The 16038-nt window shown below is 42.3% G+C and overlaps 1 protein-coding gene across 1 annotated transcript in view; it reads right to left on the bottom strand.

Annotated features, from left to right (window-relative positions):
- Positions 1-16038, bottom strand: part of snta1 (syntrophin, alpha 1) — a 28161-nt gene that overhangs the window by 11751 nt on the left and 372 nt on the right. Inside the window, exons 1-2 of the mRNA XM_053445977.1 lie at positions 15889-16038; positions 9245-9430 (exon numbers count right to left, since the gene is read on the bottom strand). The exon at positions 15889-16038 is cut by the window's right edge and continues 372 nt beyond it. Coding sequence (XP_053301952.1) covers positions 9245-9430; positions 15889-16038 — 336 coding nt within the window. The remainder of the gene's footprint in view (positions 1-9244; positions 9431-15888) is intronic.

Below are 16038 nucleotides of genomic sequence, written 5' to 3'. Positions count from 1 at the left end.
CCAATGCCATTACCCTCCTCCATCCGTCCCCAGTTTGCACATTCTGCACAATTCTGTGAGATGGTTCAGTGGAGTCTAAGCCTGTAATGAAGTGAGAAGAGTGGCACAAAGACTTGGCCACCAATTTATCAGGGGCCCTGGATCGGGGCAGTGGGGTTCGGAGGGGGCCTGTTTAGCAAAGTTGACGCCACAGAGGGAGAAGCGTCTGAGGGAGAGTTGTGATTTAATAAAGCCATGTTATTTTGCGAGTTAATCCATTTCCTCACTGAGTCGAAGCACAATGTCCTTACGGGCCAGCGGCTCTGAAGGAGAGGGAACTAAACTTTGTGTGCAGAGCGTTGGGAGGTTTCCCAGCAGGGATTTCACTCAGCCTCAGGACACATGTAACTAGAGGACACTGGGACTACAGCAACAGATGACTGGTGTGGACAGTTATTCCATCCATCCATTATCGGTTCAGTTTATCCTTTTTATGGTTGCAGGGGGAGCTGCAATCCAGTCTGACACTGGGTGAGAGGCAGGGTACACCCACTACAAGTTTCCAGCATAACTCAGGGGCAACACACTGAAACAACCATTCACACTCACATCTACTGTCCAATTAGCCTAACTCCAACCTACATGCATTTGTACTGTGGGAGGAAACTGGACTACCTTGAGAAAACCCACACAGACATGAGGAGAACATACAAACTCCACACAGAACCAGGATTCAAACTGGGAACCTTATTGCTTTGAGGCGACGGCGCCACACTGGACAGCTTTGATTTAAATACACACGCTTTTACCTAACTTAACTGCGCCGTCTTATTTTAATCAAATATTTAAGAGAGTAATTCATAGGTACAGCAAATTTGCAATGCTGCTAAAACACAGCTGACATTTATTTGCTTTTAATGAAAATGAAGCCAGTCCAGCACTGAAAAGTCCAGTGCTGGCAAAAGAGTCTACATCAACTTATAAAGGTCATTGTCAATACAACTATATGGGACCACATGCTCTAATGGTGCTCCCACAAATAGAAAGACATTCTTTCACAGAACATAGTTATTTTTAGATACACAAAGTAAACTCAATATCTTACAATAATAAGAAGCTTTAAATGTGCAGTGGTGATTTTGCTGTCTGCCACTGCATATTGTCAGAAGAGAGTATTGAGAACAAAGATCCAAGAGGTAGTGGGATACCAGCGAGAAGTTGCTGAGGCGTTCAGGGGAAAGGTTTATTTTCAAAGTAATAATTACTCTGTCACAGGAGTGAGATCAAGGAGGTTTTAATTAGGTTTTAAAGTATATGCATGTCATTGGCACAGCTCTACATATGTTGAGGCAGTTATGACATCGCTCAGCTTGCTTAAAGCAGGGCTAAGACCCGACTACGCTGCCAAGAGGTTCCTCAAATCACACATAAGGTTCCAGTATCAGCAATGGTTGGGTTCATGTTTTTCATTTTCAAAGATATATCGGAAAAAGCATTGACTTTAACTTTGTGTTCCAGTTAAAGAAGCAGATGTTTTTGCTACAGGTAACACTACAACATTGTTTAATGGACTCTACTCTGTCAGAAGACATTTCAGGAGGAGGAAGTTAATGGGTCCAGAGCCAGAAATGTAGCAAAGACAGCATACTGTGCCTTAGTGGCAGAGGACACACCACTGACTGTGCCAATCCAGCGTGAAAAGCTTTCCATGCAGTGTCTGAGACACAAACAGTAAAAGAAATTCATTAATCCATGTGGTCTGACTCAGAGGAAGAAAAACAGACAGGATTATCATGCTGCAGACAACAGCATACACAAAACAGAGACTGATTAGGGAGAGACGAGAACACAGCAGCTCTTGAGATGTTTGAGCACAATCCAGTTTCCCAGTAATACATTGACTTTGGCTGTTTTTTCCCCCAAAGTTCAGAATGCTGCAGACATTCCTTGAGAAGCAAGGGACACAAGAGGGACAAACACGAGGGCAACTGAAGAGTGCTCCAAAAGCAGCTGCTGCCACCCACCACATGAATAGATATTAGCTTAAACAAATAAACATCAGATCTCACATCTCTGACTGAGCTGTTGCAATCTGGGCAAAAGACGCCCGCCTGAGAATTTTCGGTTGCAAACTGCGAATTGAGAAAATCCTCACTTGCTCTCCAACATGTCTGGCAGGGGCCACGGGGCCACCTTAAGTTTGGATGTGTGCACATTCATGGCCAAGAGTGTGAGCTCAGTATATTAACAGATTACACTGTGTGCTGTGTCCCAATGAAAACCTTCCTCCAAAAAGCCATTATACTCCATAAATCGCTAACTTAAAACATATTGAATCAGTGTAAAAAGATAAGGCTGAATTATATACAGTATCTTGTTAATAAAGATTGTCTGGTAAATATCTCCTCTTGAGCAGCTACACCCACATGTCCTTGAAGGGCTTGATTTGTAGATACTAGGAAATAAAAGTTTGATCCCTCAAAGCAAAATGAAGCTAAAATCGCCAGTCTGCATTCTTCATCCTTGTGAAAGAGCCGCAGTGTCCGTCCTTGCTTCACTAGCTCAGACGTCACTACTTCAATATGATCATCATTCTCCCTGAATATACCTGAGTAACCAAAACTATGAGGAAGTGATGTCATGTTTAAATGGGGCTCTGTGCTGTAGTTGCAGATTAATACACAATTGTATCTATACCTGTCAGCGATACAAATGCAGTAAGTAAAAGAGAAGTGAGCTGTGTGTGTATATGTGTGTGTGCATGTCAGAGAGACAGGGGGAGAGATTAGGTTTGGTGTTAGGTCTTGTAGAGAGCGCTGACAGACACAAATGAACCTCTTCAAATCGAACCTCACCTTGTGGACTCCTGATAGACACTCCTGCTCTCCCATATTTATATTTCACATTCTGGCAGCTTTAAAGTGACGGGTAAATCCACCGTCTAGAGAAAATTATATTGTCAATGTAGTCAGATTCATTAAATACAGTCAAAAGTGCAACCACTCTGTCAGAGTCCACTGGGACTTCATATAAGAAAATGTAATGATTACCATTCAAAGTATAACCTCATCCATGATAGTCATGATCTGCAGTGAGGTAACCCTTGGCACAACAGAGGCTGTCTCTTATAGTAAGGACGTGGTCTCTGGGAAACAACATTTTTTATCTGTTGTCAACAATTATTGGCTGGGATGAGTCCCATATGAATATGGATATTTCTGAATTTATGTCTTGAATTAGTTTTGTTTCACATATTTTAGCTGAAATATTTCACAGAATGAGGTACTATCATTAAGACTTTGTAAAAAGTCAATCAATAGTTCAAGCTTACAAATTGGCAAACAGCCCATCAGTGATGACAGAAATCTGGAGACGTGATACAGCTTACAACACGTCCAGAACATAAAGGAGGCTCTGGACCGGGGACAGCATGCAACCGTACAGCTTCCATAACTAAGCCTATTTAATCCATGTGTGTGTGCACTGAGCCTGAGCACAACTACCTTAATGAAAAGGACAAGACAGAAAGAGCCAGCAGTCAAATGTCTTGGCAGAACAGACTAGGTTTTCCTTACTCAGGACCTCATTCTCTCTTGTGCACACACACACTCATACAAAAGCATGGAAAAGTAAGTTACTCTGGATATCAAATATTCAGACTGGCATTAAGCTAATACCCTCACCAAGAACCAAAATGAAGTCACGGTTCAACACCGACAAACTTTCTTGTTAGACATGGGCCAAAGTGTCATTTCAAAAGGGACATTTCAGTATTTTTTGTTGCCAAGCAGGAAGAGCTACCCAGCCTGGCATTGCCAAAGCTATTCGCATTAGTGAATGGGTCTGGAACCTCTGGGTTTATGTTCAATCTCCTAGAAGCGTTATCTGTGGCTGCAGACCAAAATGTCCCTGGACGCATATGGATCGACCTTCGACCAATCGGAACAATTGTGATGTAGTGCAGAGTGACAGAATAATATAAACAGACAACAACAAAAGAGCTGTGAAGGTGGAGTACCGATGTGTACCCCTCCGCTCTGCGCATGGCCGTGAAGGGGGAGTGTTGTCTCATTTCTCTCACTGCTCCTCTTATAACGTTTTCAGTGCAGGGCAGAAGTTTCTATGTAAAGAACAACTTGTAAACATGCTGACTGGCTGTGTATTGATCAATAGATCGATCTGTAACCCGTGTCCTGCAGTTGTCAAATGTGTTGTGAAAATGTCGGTTGATAATGGTTGTTAGTTGATTGATTGTCACTGTGATAACATTGGTTGGCTGATGATGATGTTGCGAGTGGTGTCCCAATTCCTAGGGGAACATTTTTTTAGCCGTCACCCTTGTGTCTCCATTTGGAAGTGGACACTCCTAGCGAAGGCCACTTCATATCAAGATGTAGGGCCAAGGGAGAGGAATTGGAACGGGGCCTAAGAGCTTAAAACTGACAAATTCTGTGCTTTCAGTTCAGTTTTGGTCTTTTCATTCTGAGCCTAACTATTTCCATCACTTACTGTTTGTACAAACAAGTGAAATACAATGTATGCTTTTGAGAAGAGACTGTCCAAGATGACATCATTACTCCCACATGAATAAATTAAACATCCGACCCCTATCTATGACTGCAGCTTTGTCATTCTGTGGCTGTAAGGATCAGCTATAAGACTTCTCCCTCCAGATGTGGTTGGATTTCAAACATATCTCACCATTATTCAACTAAACCAAAAAGGTCAAGTACATCACCAGTCACTCAAACTGGTAAACTAATGAGGCACAGTTGCTCTGCACAGTCAGTGCTTGGCATCTCTTCTCATGGGTCTTAAAATAGGCCTCGCCAGCTCAATCCTCTCTATTCGGCTATTGATCATATGTTTGAGTGTTTTTACGCTGGCTCAACCACGAGACATTAAACCACCACTAGTCCTGATTATAATTGACTCTGTCCTGTATATGGACCACATGAACAATAGGCATGGCTGTTTTTTAATTCAATTAGTATGGATCACTACTATGGAGTTTTCTAGGAAGATTTGTTTGGGTTTTCAAGAGTTCCCATTCCTTTCCTTGTCCATCACTGAAGCTTTACCTTCTTCTACTGCACTACCAACCATGTTGTAGCAACTCTTTGACCCCTATGGTACATGGAGAGCTTTCACACATACAAACGCACCTTCTTACATCCTTAACTTACCCCCACATTCAAACTTAACTCTGTTTTTATTTTACACATTGTGTGTGTGTAAGTCTCCATGTTTGCAAGTATACTTTTAGCATTTGGTGGTGAACTTACTGTGTGTGAGTTTTTTTGTCAGACACTGGTTACCCAGGGAACAGCTTACCATTGAACTATTCCCACCACCCACCCTGTCTTTCACAGATGCATACATACCCGAACGGACACACACACACACACACACGCACACACACACACACACACACGATTTCCTAGCCCCATGGTTTCTTCATACAGTAGTGGATTGAGCCCTGTCTTGGCAGGCAAGCAGGTGGCAATGATGGATGTGTTTTCAGTGAGAGTTGAATCCAAATTAAAACAGGGTAGAAGGCAGTGGGTCAGTTCAGAGAGCAGAGTACTACATCGCTCATCCAGTCCCTTTAGAGCTGCTTCATATGACTGCAGTTTCTTTAATTCTCTCCTCATCTCTATTTTACATTTGATGCCTGTGGCAGAAACTCCATGACTGTATTAAAAAGGCATATTCTCAAGTCATAATAAGGTGTGGTATAATGTGAAGCTGTCAAATGCAACTGCCTTCTCCATCCTCTTCTCTAACCATCATCATAGGCAAATACTGCAAGTATGGAAGTGGCACAAGTCCTGTCAGGCCCATAAATAAAAGTGAGGCTGTAAATGTTCCTGTGATGAAAGTGAAGGCAGTTGTGGTTTTATGTTTTCATATGGTCTTTTTTAGTTATCTGACCTTATTGAGGTTCCTCTTCCTCACACACACATTGATTGTTCAATAACTTTTTAGATTTAACATACGAAAGAGGAAGAGGTTTTGAGAACAAACATTAATGTAGTTGTTTTTTTCTTCAAGCAGACAGATTGACAGTGAAAAAAATAGTGTTTATGGTAAGAGGTTTGGGGAAACCTTGAAGGAGGAAGATGTTTTTAAACACATTCACACCTCACGCTGACACTTGGAAGACGCCCTTGATGTCTGCTAAGAAATTGGATCGGACATTGACTTATTGAAAAGCTTTTAAGTAAAGCTATTTGTAGTTGTAAAACATACACAGCTTGGGACATTAACTCAGCTTGACTCCAGTCGTTTTCTTGCTTTAGCAATTTGTAAATCTTGTACACGAAGACACACAGAAAAAACCTAGCCTCCTTGAAAACATTCTTCACCTTGATAACACTGCACTAACACTAACATGTGTGAGGCGGAGCACAGCGGATCTCTCATGTGCTGCGGGAACAATCACATTTGCATTAATCTAAGGTGAGATCTGTTTAATGCAAAATATCATAAATATTTCCTCCCTTGCCTTCCACACAGGTCAAAAAGGACAAGGATATCCTGTTTGGCATAAAAAAAATGCCCAACAGGCTACTTGTTCAACTGCTTAACTGTTGTCAAAGTACTTATCTGGCACATTCAAACCTTTCTGATTCACATATTCAAGATGTTTCAATGTGATGGAGGCAGTCTTTCCTTGATCTCAGTCAAGGCCCTCTGTATTATGAATTTCACACAGCAAAGAAAATTGCCTTGAGCACAGCAGTGGTGGAGTGTTAGTTGGTGTGCACATGAGAAACACTGCTACTCTGACCTTTAGCACTGTGGTGGTGCCAGGAGGGAACTTGTCTCTGACTGCTGGATAAATGCCTAACCAAAACAAGAAGTGAACATCTTGTCATATATATTCACCAGTATTTTTTAGAGGCACAAATAGCCTCGAAATAAAATCTGAAACGTACAAACCCCCTCAAGTATTAACCGAAACCTTTCATTCTTTATTTCCTCCATTCCTTAAAAAGGTACTTTAACGCATCCTGCTCGATTTAGACCGATATGTCTACACAAACAGGAATTGTAGAACATCAAAAAATACACACACATTCAACCCTCTCACTTTAGAGAGCCTTCAAACCTCTTTCGTCTCTTCACTCCTCTATCAGGTCCTCGGGGGGCGGGGAAACCCATGAAATGATTCCTGACATGACGGATCACAGAACAGCGCCGGGTGAGCCGTCTGATATCAACACTTTTCTGCCTGACTGTGGACAAGGCAAGCAGGGGGATTTGCTATGATTTCCCCTGGCTGTAGCTCTGGCTGATTCCGTTCAGCTGACTGACTGTTACTGGCGCTGGCCCACTGCATGAGTTCATCCACAGAAATGCTGTCAAGAGGAAAACTGGTAACTCTGGTTTCAGTGTTCCCCTATTTTTACATTCATTTTCTCAGATGGAAAGTGTATCTAATGTTACACCCACTGAGTCATTTTGATTTTATACAGCTCATTCAGCTGCTTTAAAGGCGAAACTGTTAGTGTTTCTCTATCCTAGGATCTGGCAAGACTTTGACATGCTCATTCATCTGGAACCAAAGGTTGGTAACGCCTCTGGTTTGAAGCGTCTGTTTGACTGAACGTGACTGTTAGACAACGGGGAGGATTCTCTCACAGAACATGGACAGTGACACAGAGAATGTACAGATCTATAGAAAGAATTATAAAAGCAAAACATAAAATGTGTCAAGCTTTGTGGCTTCTGATAAAAAAAAACATATTCTTTTTGTAAAGTAACATCCTGTATAAATCATCACTCAACCTTTGTCAGCTTAGTGGGAGATGCAGGATTCTTGTGATGCAACCAGTTGGCAAGAGAAAGGGCTGCTTTTCTTTTAAGCCTCTCTTCACTGTCCTCTCAACTAAAGATGAGTCTCACTATGTCGTTTTATCTCACACACACACACACACACACACACACACACACACACACACACACACACACACACACACACACACACACACACACACACACACACACACACACACACACACACACACACACACACACACACACACACACACACACACACACAATGACTAAACTGTAAGGATGAGACAGAAAAGGACAAAAAGAAGTGATACCGCACATTAGCTCTGACTGCTCAGATGAATGAGCAAGAGGAAAGAAGAACACCTGCAAACACCTGCTGACTCCACTGCAAACCTTCCTATTCACACAGCAGGTCTTAGACCATAACTTCTCCACTGCGCTAGCATGGGCTTAAAGTACTTTGTATCATCGTCAAAAGGTGTTTGATGTTCAGGAAGACTGCTCATTAGCATGCTGGGATGCTCAGAGGTGTGAGCCACAACAATATGCTTGAAATATGAGTCTTTGGTTTCCTCTTGATTTCAGTACAACTCATTATTTAGATGTTTCAGAGGAAGCCTGATCAAAGTTCTGATTTATCGGCTCGTCTGTCTCAGTGCATCGCATATGGCCCCTCAAGGAAAATTCAAACAAAGTGAAATGTATCAAAAGATAAGAAAAGTTCCCATTGTTTCCGTGTATGTATCAATTTGGTGAGGAGTGTAGATAACATAGGTTTGAAGTGCTCAGTATTTTTTCAAGAGATAACTATTTAGTTCTCCCCTTCTCCGACTAATGTGTTGTTAGGACATTTTAATGAAATGCCTATTTTCCATGCAACAGAACCGATATCCAGATGATGATGGATATTGCAATATACCACATTTTACTGTGTATGTTTGGGCCAAGTCTTTGCAAATGTAAAGTTGCAACAGCAGCTGATATCGCCTCCATCTTTTTGATTATTTGCCACATGGTTTGTGAGAGTGAAAACCCTCTTACAACATCTGAGTCTGGGGTTTGTATTGAGCACTCAACTGTACTTTTGTGGTTCTCAAACATAGACATGAACACATGCACTACGCTCCTGTGAGCACCCAAATGGCTTGGTAATAGAGAGGGCAGGTGTTGCTGCCGCAAACTCCAGGCCTGTGGTGGGAACGTGCACAACTGCAGGTTAATTCATGCTCAACGTTAGATATACAAACGGACAGAGCCTGCTGTGCGTAACCTGCATTGGTACAATATCACAACCTCCTCCAACAGCGCAAAACACAAGTTGTAACAAACATTTTGGATAATTTAAAAAAGGTGGCAGGACAAATTGGACTTTGACGGTCAAAGTATTAAATGGGAAACACAGGATTAAAAATCTCAATCATTTCTGCATTACTTTTGTTCAGAATCAAAAACACCTTACCTTCAAGGATGACTTCTTTGCCAGTTTTCTTCAACGCTTGCACAGCCTCATCATGTGTGGCCTCCCTCAGGTCATAGCCATTGACAGACAGTATGGCGTCACCAACATAAAGAGCCTCAGTCTGGTCAGCAGCCAGGCCCTTAAAAATCTTGGAGATGAGTATCGGCATCTTGTTCTCCCTCCCACCTGCATTACAAGACAAACAAAACAATGTGGTTTCATTTTATCATTGTCTATGGAACATGCTGTTTTACATTGTTGCGTCTGTGTTAACATACACCCACACTTAAACTACACAACCACGTCTCTTGAACTTTTGACCCCTGATCAGCATCACAGAGGAGCTTGGAAATAAGTTCTTTACTACCAATGCAATCCATACAATGGGTGAGTAGGCAATAAGAAAATACAGAATTATAAGACTAAGTACTTGGGTAGTAGCTTTGATTGAACAAAACCAACCTCCTCATATTTCAGCAATAAAGACAAATGGAATCACTTAAACCTCTATACAGTACTCGAGGACCAACACAAAAAGCAGCAATTATCCTCAAGTTCTGTCTCTTCGGCTCCCCACCTTACTCGTTAAATGAAGGTCAGCAAGAAAGCTGATGGTCTTGCTAATCTTGCAGCAGGCTTATTCTCTCCATGAGAAATATCGTCATTATTATCAGCTATCACTTGGACTCTGACCTTCAGGCAAGGGAGAAATTATCCAAAAGAGGATTACATCTAATTAATTGAAAATACATTTCCCACAGGTTGCTTCCTATAGGTGATTACTCAGGATTTAACTTGTACATCTTCCTTTGGAGGCTACAGTGTAGTGCTCTCAATACAACAACACCAGGGTTGCGCTGATAACCCCCTTCAGGGAGCTGATCTGGAATGCATGGCGAATTCATCACTTTGGCAGATGTCGCACAGCTGTTGAGATTCAATGCCTCGGGCATGTAGACACCAGAGTGCAAACGTTGATTCAAACCTTTATTTAGAAAAATGTTATTTAGAAAACATAAAACTGTGCATGTATCCACAGCTACAGGAATGACTAGTCGGCTAAGTAGAAAACTAGCTTTGCTGATTTGAAGCATTATCAACAAAAACAACAGTATCGTAGATAAAGAAAAATTATGAAGGGACAAATGTAGTGATTACATGCTATGCCAACTCTTGAGGAGAGACATTCCTCTACAAGAATAGGAAACAGAATAGAAAAAACAGCTAAACTCTGCTTGCAAGAAAAGCTGCCACAATTTGCTGTCACAGATTAAGTTTTCAGCCATGGCTGATGTTTTTCTAGCTAATCAGTGTTCAGTATGTAACACAATTAAGGTGGAATTATTATTAATGTGCAATTCTAAATGTCAATTTAATAGTCTGTTGCACTGTGAGGTCAGTGTCCTGCTCACTCACCCCTATACCAACCTTTCCCAGCTCGAGGATTACATTTAAATACCTTCCAGTCACAAGCTGCTTCTCTAACCTTCAGGTTACCTTTACCCCCAATTTGCACAACCCTAGAAATTATAGCGAATTACATTACTCCATGATCCCTATTCACTGCATGACAAGTCCACAGTTCTACTACCAATACACAACTGCAGACTTACTATCTGTATCACCTATAATAGGCTTAAAGCTTTAACACCAGACACCCAGCAATTATTGACAACTGTGTCTATGTCAAGTATATAGCAATTCAATAATTGTCCAATGATTTGCACTAAATTGGAGAATAAACATTAAAACGGTAAAAAAAACTAAAAATAGAGCAAAACCTAATGATGTTTCCTATCATCTCAATTTCCATGTAAATTAAATTGACATATAAATCTATACTTCTCAGTCTAAAATAAGAAAACACTCAGAATTGAGCACAACTTAGATAGGCAGGTTTTGGTTTGCTGAGGTGTAGACTGTAGCCCCAACTGTGGCACTTAATCTGCATTGCACATTAAAAAAAATTAGTATTTCTAATGGCCTTGTAAAATTTGCGGTACATACAACACTAGCGTTGAGCTGCTGGTCCGAAATGAAAACTGACCTAACTGAATGGGAATGAGCAGTATTTCCATTAAGGCCTAAAACATATAGCAGTGTGCGCTCTGTAAAATAACAAGTTTCTTTTCTCACCCTTATACAGACTACAGATTAAAGTCTGACCTTAGTGGGGCAGTCAATGGAAGCGAGGCCCAACAACACTGGCATGATCCGTCTTCCACGTTCACGCCTCCACATACAGGTTTCAGGTTTACTTCTAATATCAAACACCTTTTACCTACACTGACGGCTGAATAAACATCCGTGACATATTAACAGACAAATACTGTCAATATGTCTGCCACTCCTTGCACAACCTGTAATCCTCCAATGCTGCCTTCCCATCCCTGCCATCCCCACCCCTCTTCCTCCAACTTTTTCTGGCAAACACAGTTCAGCACCCGCCAGCTGGCAGCCTGTCACTCACTTGACAGCAGGGAGGTGGTGGCGGAGGTGGTGGAGGAGCCAGCCCATGACAGGTAAATGAATGTTACCGGGTTATACAACAATGACATGTACCTAATTAGGTAGTGTTGTGCTGGCAGTGCGTTTGTGTTGATAATGTTCCTTTCAAAGAATATAGCATGATAAGCACTTAACTATGCAACTTCAACAGCTGCATAGCGTGCAGTGCATAGAGCAACTAAACATTTTAAACACAAAACTAGATAATTTGGTTTCCTGATAAGACTGTAAAGCATAGACTGTAAATGGACGACAGGTCCCCACTTCTCCAAACAAAGTCAAAATATCCTGCATTCAATCAGCCATCTTGCACAAGTCTGTGTTGTAGCGATATTTGGGTTGGAGCGAAGTCCCACTCAACCAATCATGAGTGAGTTTCTAACAGTGATGTTTTACCCCGTTCTTAGGGCATCAAATGACTAACTAGAGCTAAAGTTACCTGACAAATGAACACTTGGACATATATCAGAATGTTTGGCTTGGTCGGTGTCCCATCCACTAACATGGAGGAGGCTGCATTTATGACTTATACTTCAGCCAGCCACCAGGAGGCCATTATGGTGCTTTGGCCTCGGTTTTGGGAGCTGTTCTGTTATCCATATTGATATACAGGCTATGGTGCAATGCCACATAAGGAGGTTATCTTTTAACAGGTTTGTTACATAATGCTGCGCCGGAACTCTGTTAACTGAATAAAACATGGTTCTGCTGAACATGAGCTGGTCTGTGGCAAAAAAGTTCAGGCATTAAAGAATGCCTTTCATAATATGGTTCTTCCGCTGATTTCAATTGACATCAAATCCAGCATAAATGGGGCAAAGCCCACATGGACATCAAAAACAATGTGTTCAAGTCCAAACTTTTCAGATCGACTACCCCCCAGCAAGCTCACACCCGAGTAGCTCAGCAGAAAAGTCTGCATCAGCATGCTCCTCCTCCCTCTGACCAGTGGGCCTGTCGACAGACCTGGAGCCTCACTTCCTAGGCTCCCCTCTTAAATTTAGACATGTGAGAGAAAAGGCTGACTGCCTCCGTGCTTTTCTGCAAGCAGGGGTGGGCTCCCTAAAATTAACACTAGTAGAGTGGTTCACTCCCAGCCACATAGCTTTCATCTTTGGCCAGTGACAACTGCCGGCCGAGGACTGCTCCTCTCAGCTGTTCACAATGTGGTGTCAGTTAGCCCACAACAACTTTAGCCATGTTCTTTCATTTGCTTTACACTTTTTCTTTCTTTCGCCTTTCTCTCTCTATCCCTCTGCTAAACCCCATTCTCCTCCCGCGCTTCATCCTCGCCTTTGAACAACCGGCATCACAACAGTGTCAAGTCAGCAGGGTGGCAGCAATGATTTGGTTTTTAATCACATGCTGTCTGATTTTCAAAGCCGCCAGATTTCCAGAGAGATGGACATTGCATTTATGTCATTAGGGGCCGGCTTTGTTGTTGTTGTTGTTGTTGGTGGCAATGATGGGAGAACTAAAATTAACATGCCAGCAGCAGCCACAATGACAAACGTCTTCGAACTACGACAATGGAGCAGGACTTACAGCGGCTGTCAATCAAATCGACCCCTATGCACTGCCGAGCGGCCAAGTGATAACCTGCCAATACTTGTCCACTGCAGACTTGTCAGGAGGCGGAGGCTGTGGCTCACTCTCATGCATGCATGTTCAAACATAATGCACACATACAAACCTATCAGAACACAGGACCATGATTCACCACATCAGTTACTAACTTAGCTGTGATAGAGCACAAGTCAAAGCCCAAGCTTCCCCATGATAACCCCAAATAAGCGCAGTTTAGGGAGATGGAACCATAATGTGGGGTGCTGGAGAAGAATAGATTTAAAGTCTGTAACTAAACTAAACTAGTGATATAAAGATGCAAAAAGCATCATTTAGATTACAAGCCATGTATAAATAACCAGGAAATAAAATAAAATATTGTTTTTAAATACTGTTCAGACGGCATTGTCCCTGGAACATCTATTGTACCTTCTATATTTACATTGCTTCAGAATGTTCAACCCTGCCCTGTTTCTTCACGTTGAGATCGCCGCTGAGATAAGTGGCCTGTTGCTGCAGGTTAAGGAAACGGGACGAGGAAAAGGCATTTATCAGCCGCCGCACAGTACACACTGCAGGTATGTGAGCCTGGCTTGTAAGATATGGAGAGGTCACAACCTTCTCCCATTGACAAGTTGAAGGAGCATACGCTGGTGTGACCTTGATGTGCAGCAGCAGGGTCTACACACGCTGGAGCTACTCGTCTTTGGTTACAAAGTGAATCGAACGGTGATGAAGATCTTTTAGCTAAAAGCCAAACCAGCTTACTTACAGGTTGTGGCGGGGACGTCCTCCAGCCAGAAGGTTGTGGTTCGATCCCTGGGTTCTCTTATTTTTCATTGGGCAAGAGACTGAACCCTAAATTGCTTCTGACACCCATGTGAGAATGAGGTGTGATTGAAACAGAATGACATAGGAAACACTGGGGAAAAAATATATACAATTGGACATGATTGATAACTTTCATTTAAAAAAAGTTCAATCCTGTGTTACCAATTGAAACATTTTTCTTTTTTCAGTGCAACAAAAGTGAATGTATGAATGAATAATGTTGTGCGGACTGCTTTGAGAGGCCATTCAGTCAACAACAGTATTATATAAATGCAGTCAATTTACTTCTGTAGAAACTCTGATGGATTTATCCTGTTTTTGTGCCACTGGTTTAGCCACAGTTAGTTCCCACAGCCATCTTTCTGAGCACTCTTCAGATATATGCCTCGCAATTACATATTGAGCTGAAAAGTAAAAGTTGTATAACAGAAAAAGATGTGCTCAGAGTTGATATGTTATTATTGTTTTGGTTTATAAAGTGATTCCTCAATTTAACATGTTATCTCCTGGTTTCATGTGTCCACCTGGTTCATAAATGGCAAGCAAGTGTTGCTGTTGCAATTAAAATAGATTAATGGCAGCTTCTAGAACTTCTATGGAGGCACATCCTTTTCCCCATTGAGAGGTTTGAGGAGCAAACGCTGGTGCAACATTATGTAATGTGCAGCAGCAGGCTCCATGTCTGTCTTTGATCTGCTCATCTTTGCTCAGGAAGTTTATTAACCAGCCAAAAAGATATTTTATCTGCAGCTAGACCAGTCCACTTACAGGTGGCTGTGGCTCAGGGTGGAGAGCGGCACGTCCACAAACCTGAAATATGTCCACATGACTCATAGATTAAAAAATATATAAAACAACAAAGTGTAGCTCGGGAGGTAGAGCTGGTTGTCTCGGCGGTTTGATTCCAGTCTCCCTAATTCTGGGTGATAAAACGTCCATGGGTAAGATACTGACTTTCCCCTGCTGGCAGTGTGTGACTGATGTCTGATATAGAAAGTGCTGCACATAGATGCTCTATGTAAATGTGTATTAATACGTGTTAATGGCTAAACTGTACTGTTAAGTGCTTTTCGTTTGCACCAAGGCGAGGAGGGCACGACATAAACACAGATCTTATATCTTAGATATAATATTTTCCCATTTCAACATGTCACACTCTGCTTTCCCACGTGCACAGGACCAACGAACATGTCACACTCTGCTTTCCCACGTGCACAGGACCAACGCAAAACTTTTAAGACTCCCCAAAACTTTAGATTTAGCAGTGCAACATATTCCTGACAGCTTCTAGAGACCTTATTCACTATGACGGGTGTTTTTGGAGTAAAGCAAACTTTTCTGCTGTAGTTTCAGTTTCACAGGTTGATCACCACGCTGGTAAATACCGAATCTAACGTTCCACCGCGGTAACTCATCAGCGTGTCCGGTGACCGCGGCACGGACACATGGTTCCTCGGCTTCAACTTTTATACGTCACGCAGAAAAATGAGTTTGTTACGCGCGTGTGTCCAACAGTATTTAAAATAATTCATGTTGATAAAACACAAGTCAGAAGTTGGATTAATGTCGTGGTTTGAAACCGACGGTCCACTTTGAGTTAGCTCGGTGGACCGGGACGTCGTCGTCCTTGACGGAAAACTGCTCCTCAAACTCCGGCTGCAAACTTGTGTTCACTGACGGTGAAAGTCGCCATTGCTGAGGCTGACAGCTTTATTAATGTTAATCAAACGCGTGTCTACCTTTGATACTGATCCCGAGTCCGCCAACATCTTGCTTGGTGACTCGCACGGTGCGCTTCACGTTGGTGATGGTTTCCGGGACCGGGGACGAGCTCAGGTTCGGGGGGTCTCCGTTGATGGCGCCGGCGGGACTCGGGCCGGGCTTCGCGG

Source organism: Pleuronectes platessa, chromosome 2 (assembly GCF_947347685.1).
Source record: "Pleuronectes platessa chromosome 2, fPlePla1.1, whole genome shotgun sequence".
NCBI classification, from domain to species: Eukaryota; Metazoa; Chordata; class Actinopteri; order Pleuronectiformes; family Pleuronectidae; genus Pleuronectes; species Pleuronectes platessa.
The sequence above is the reverse complement of the archived record's forward strand: the minus strand, read 5'-3'. Positions and strand labels throughout refer to the sequence as shown.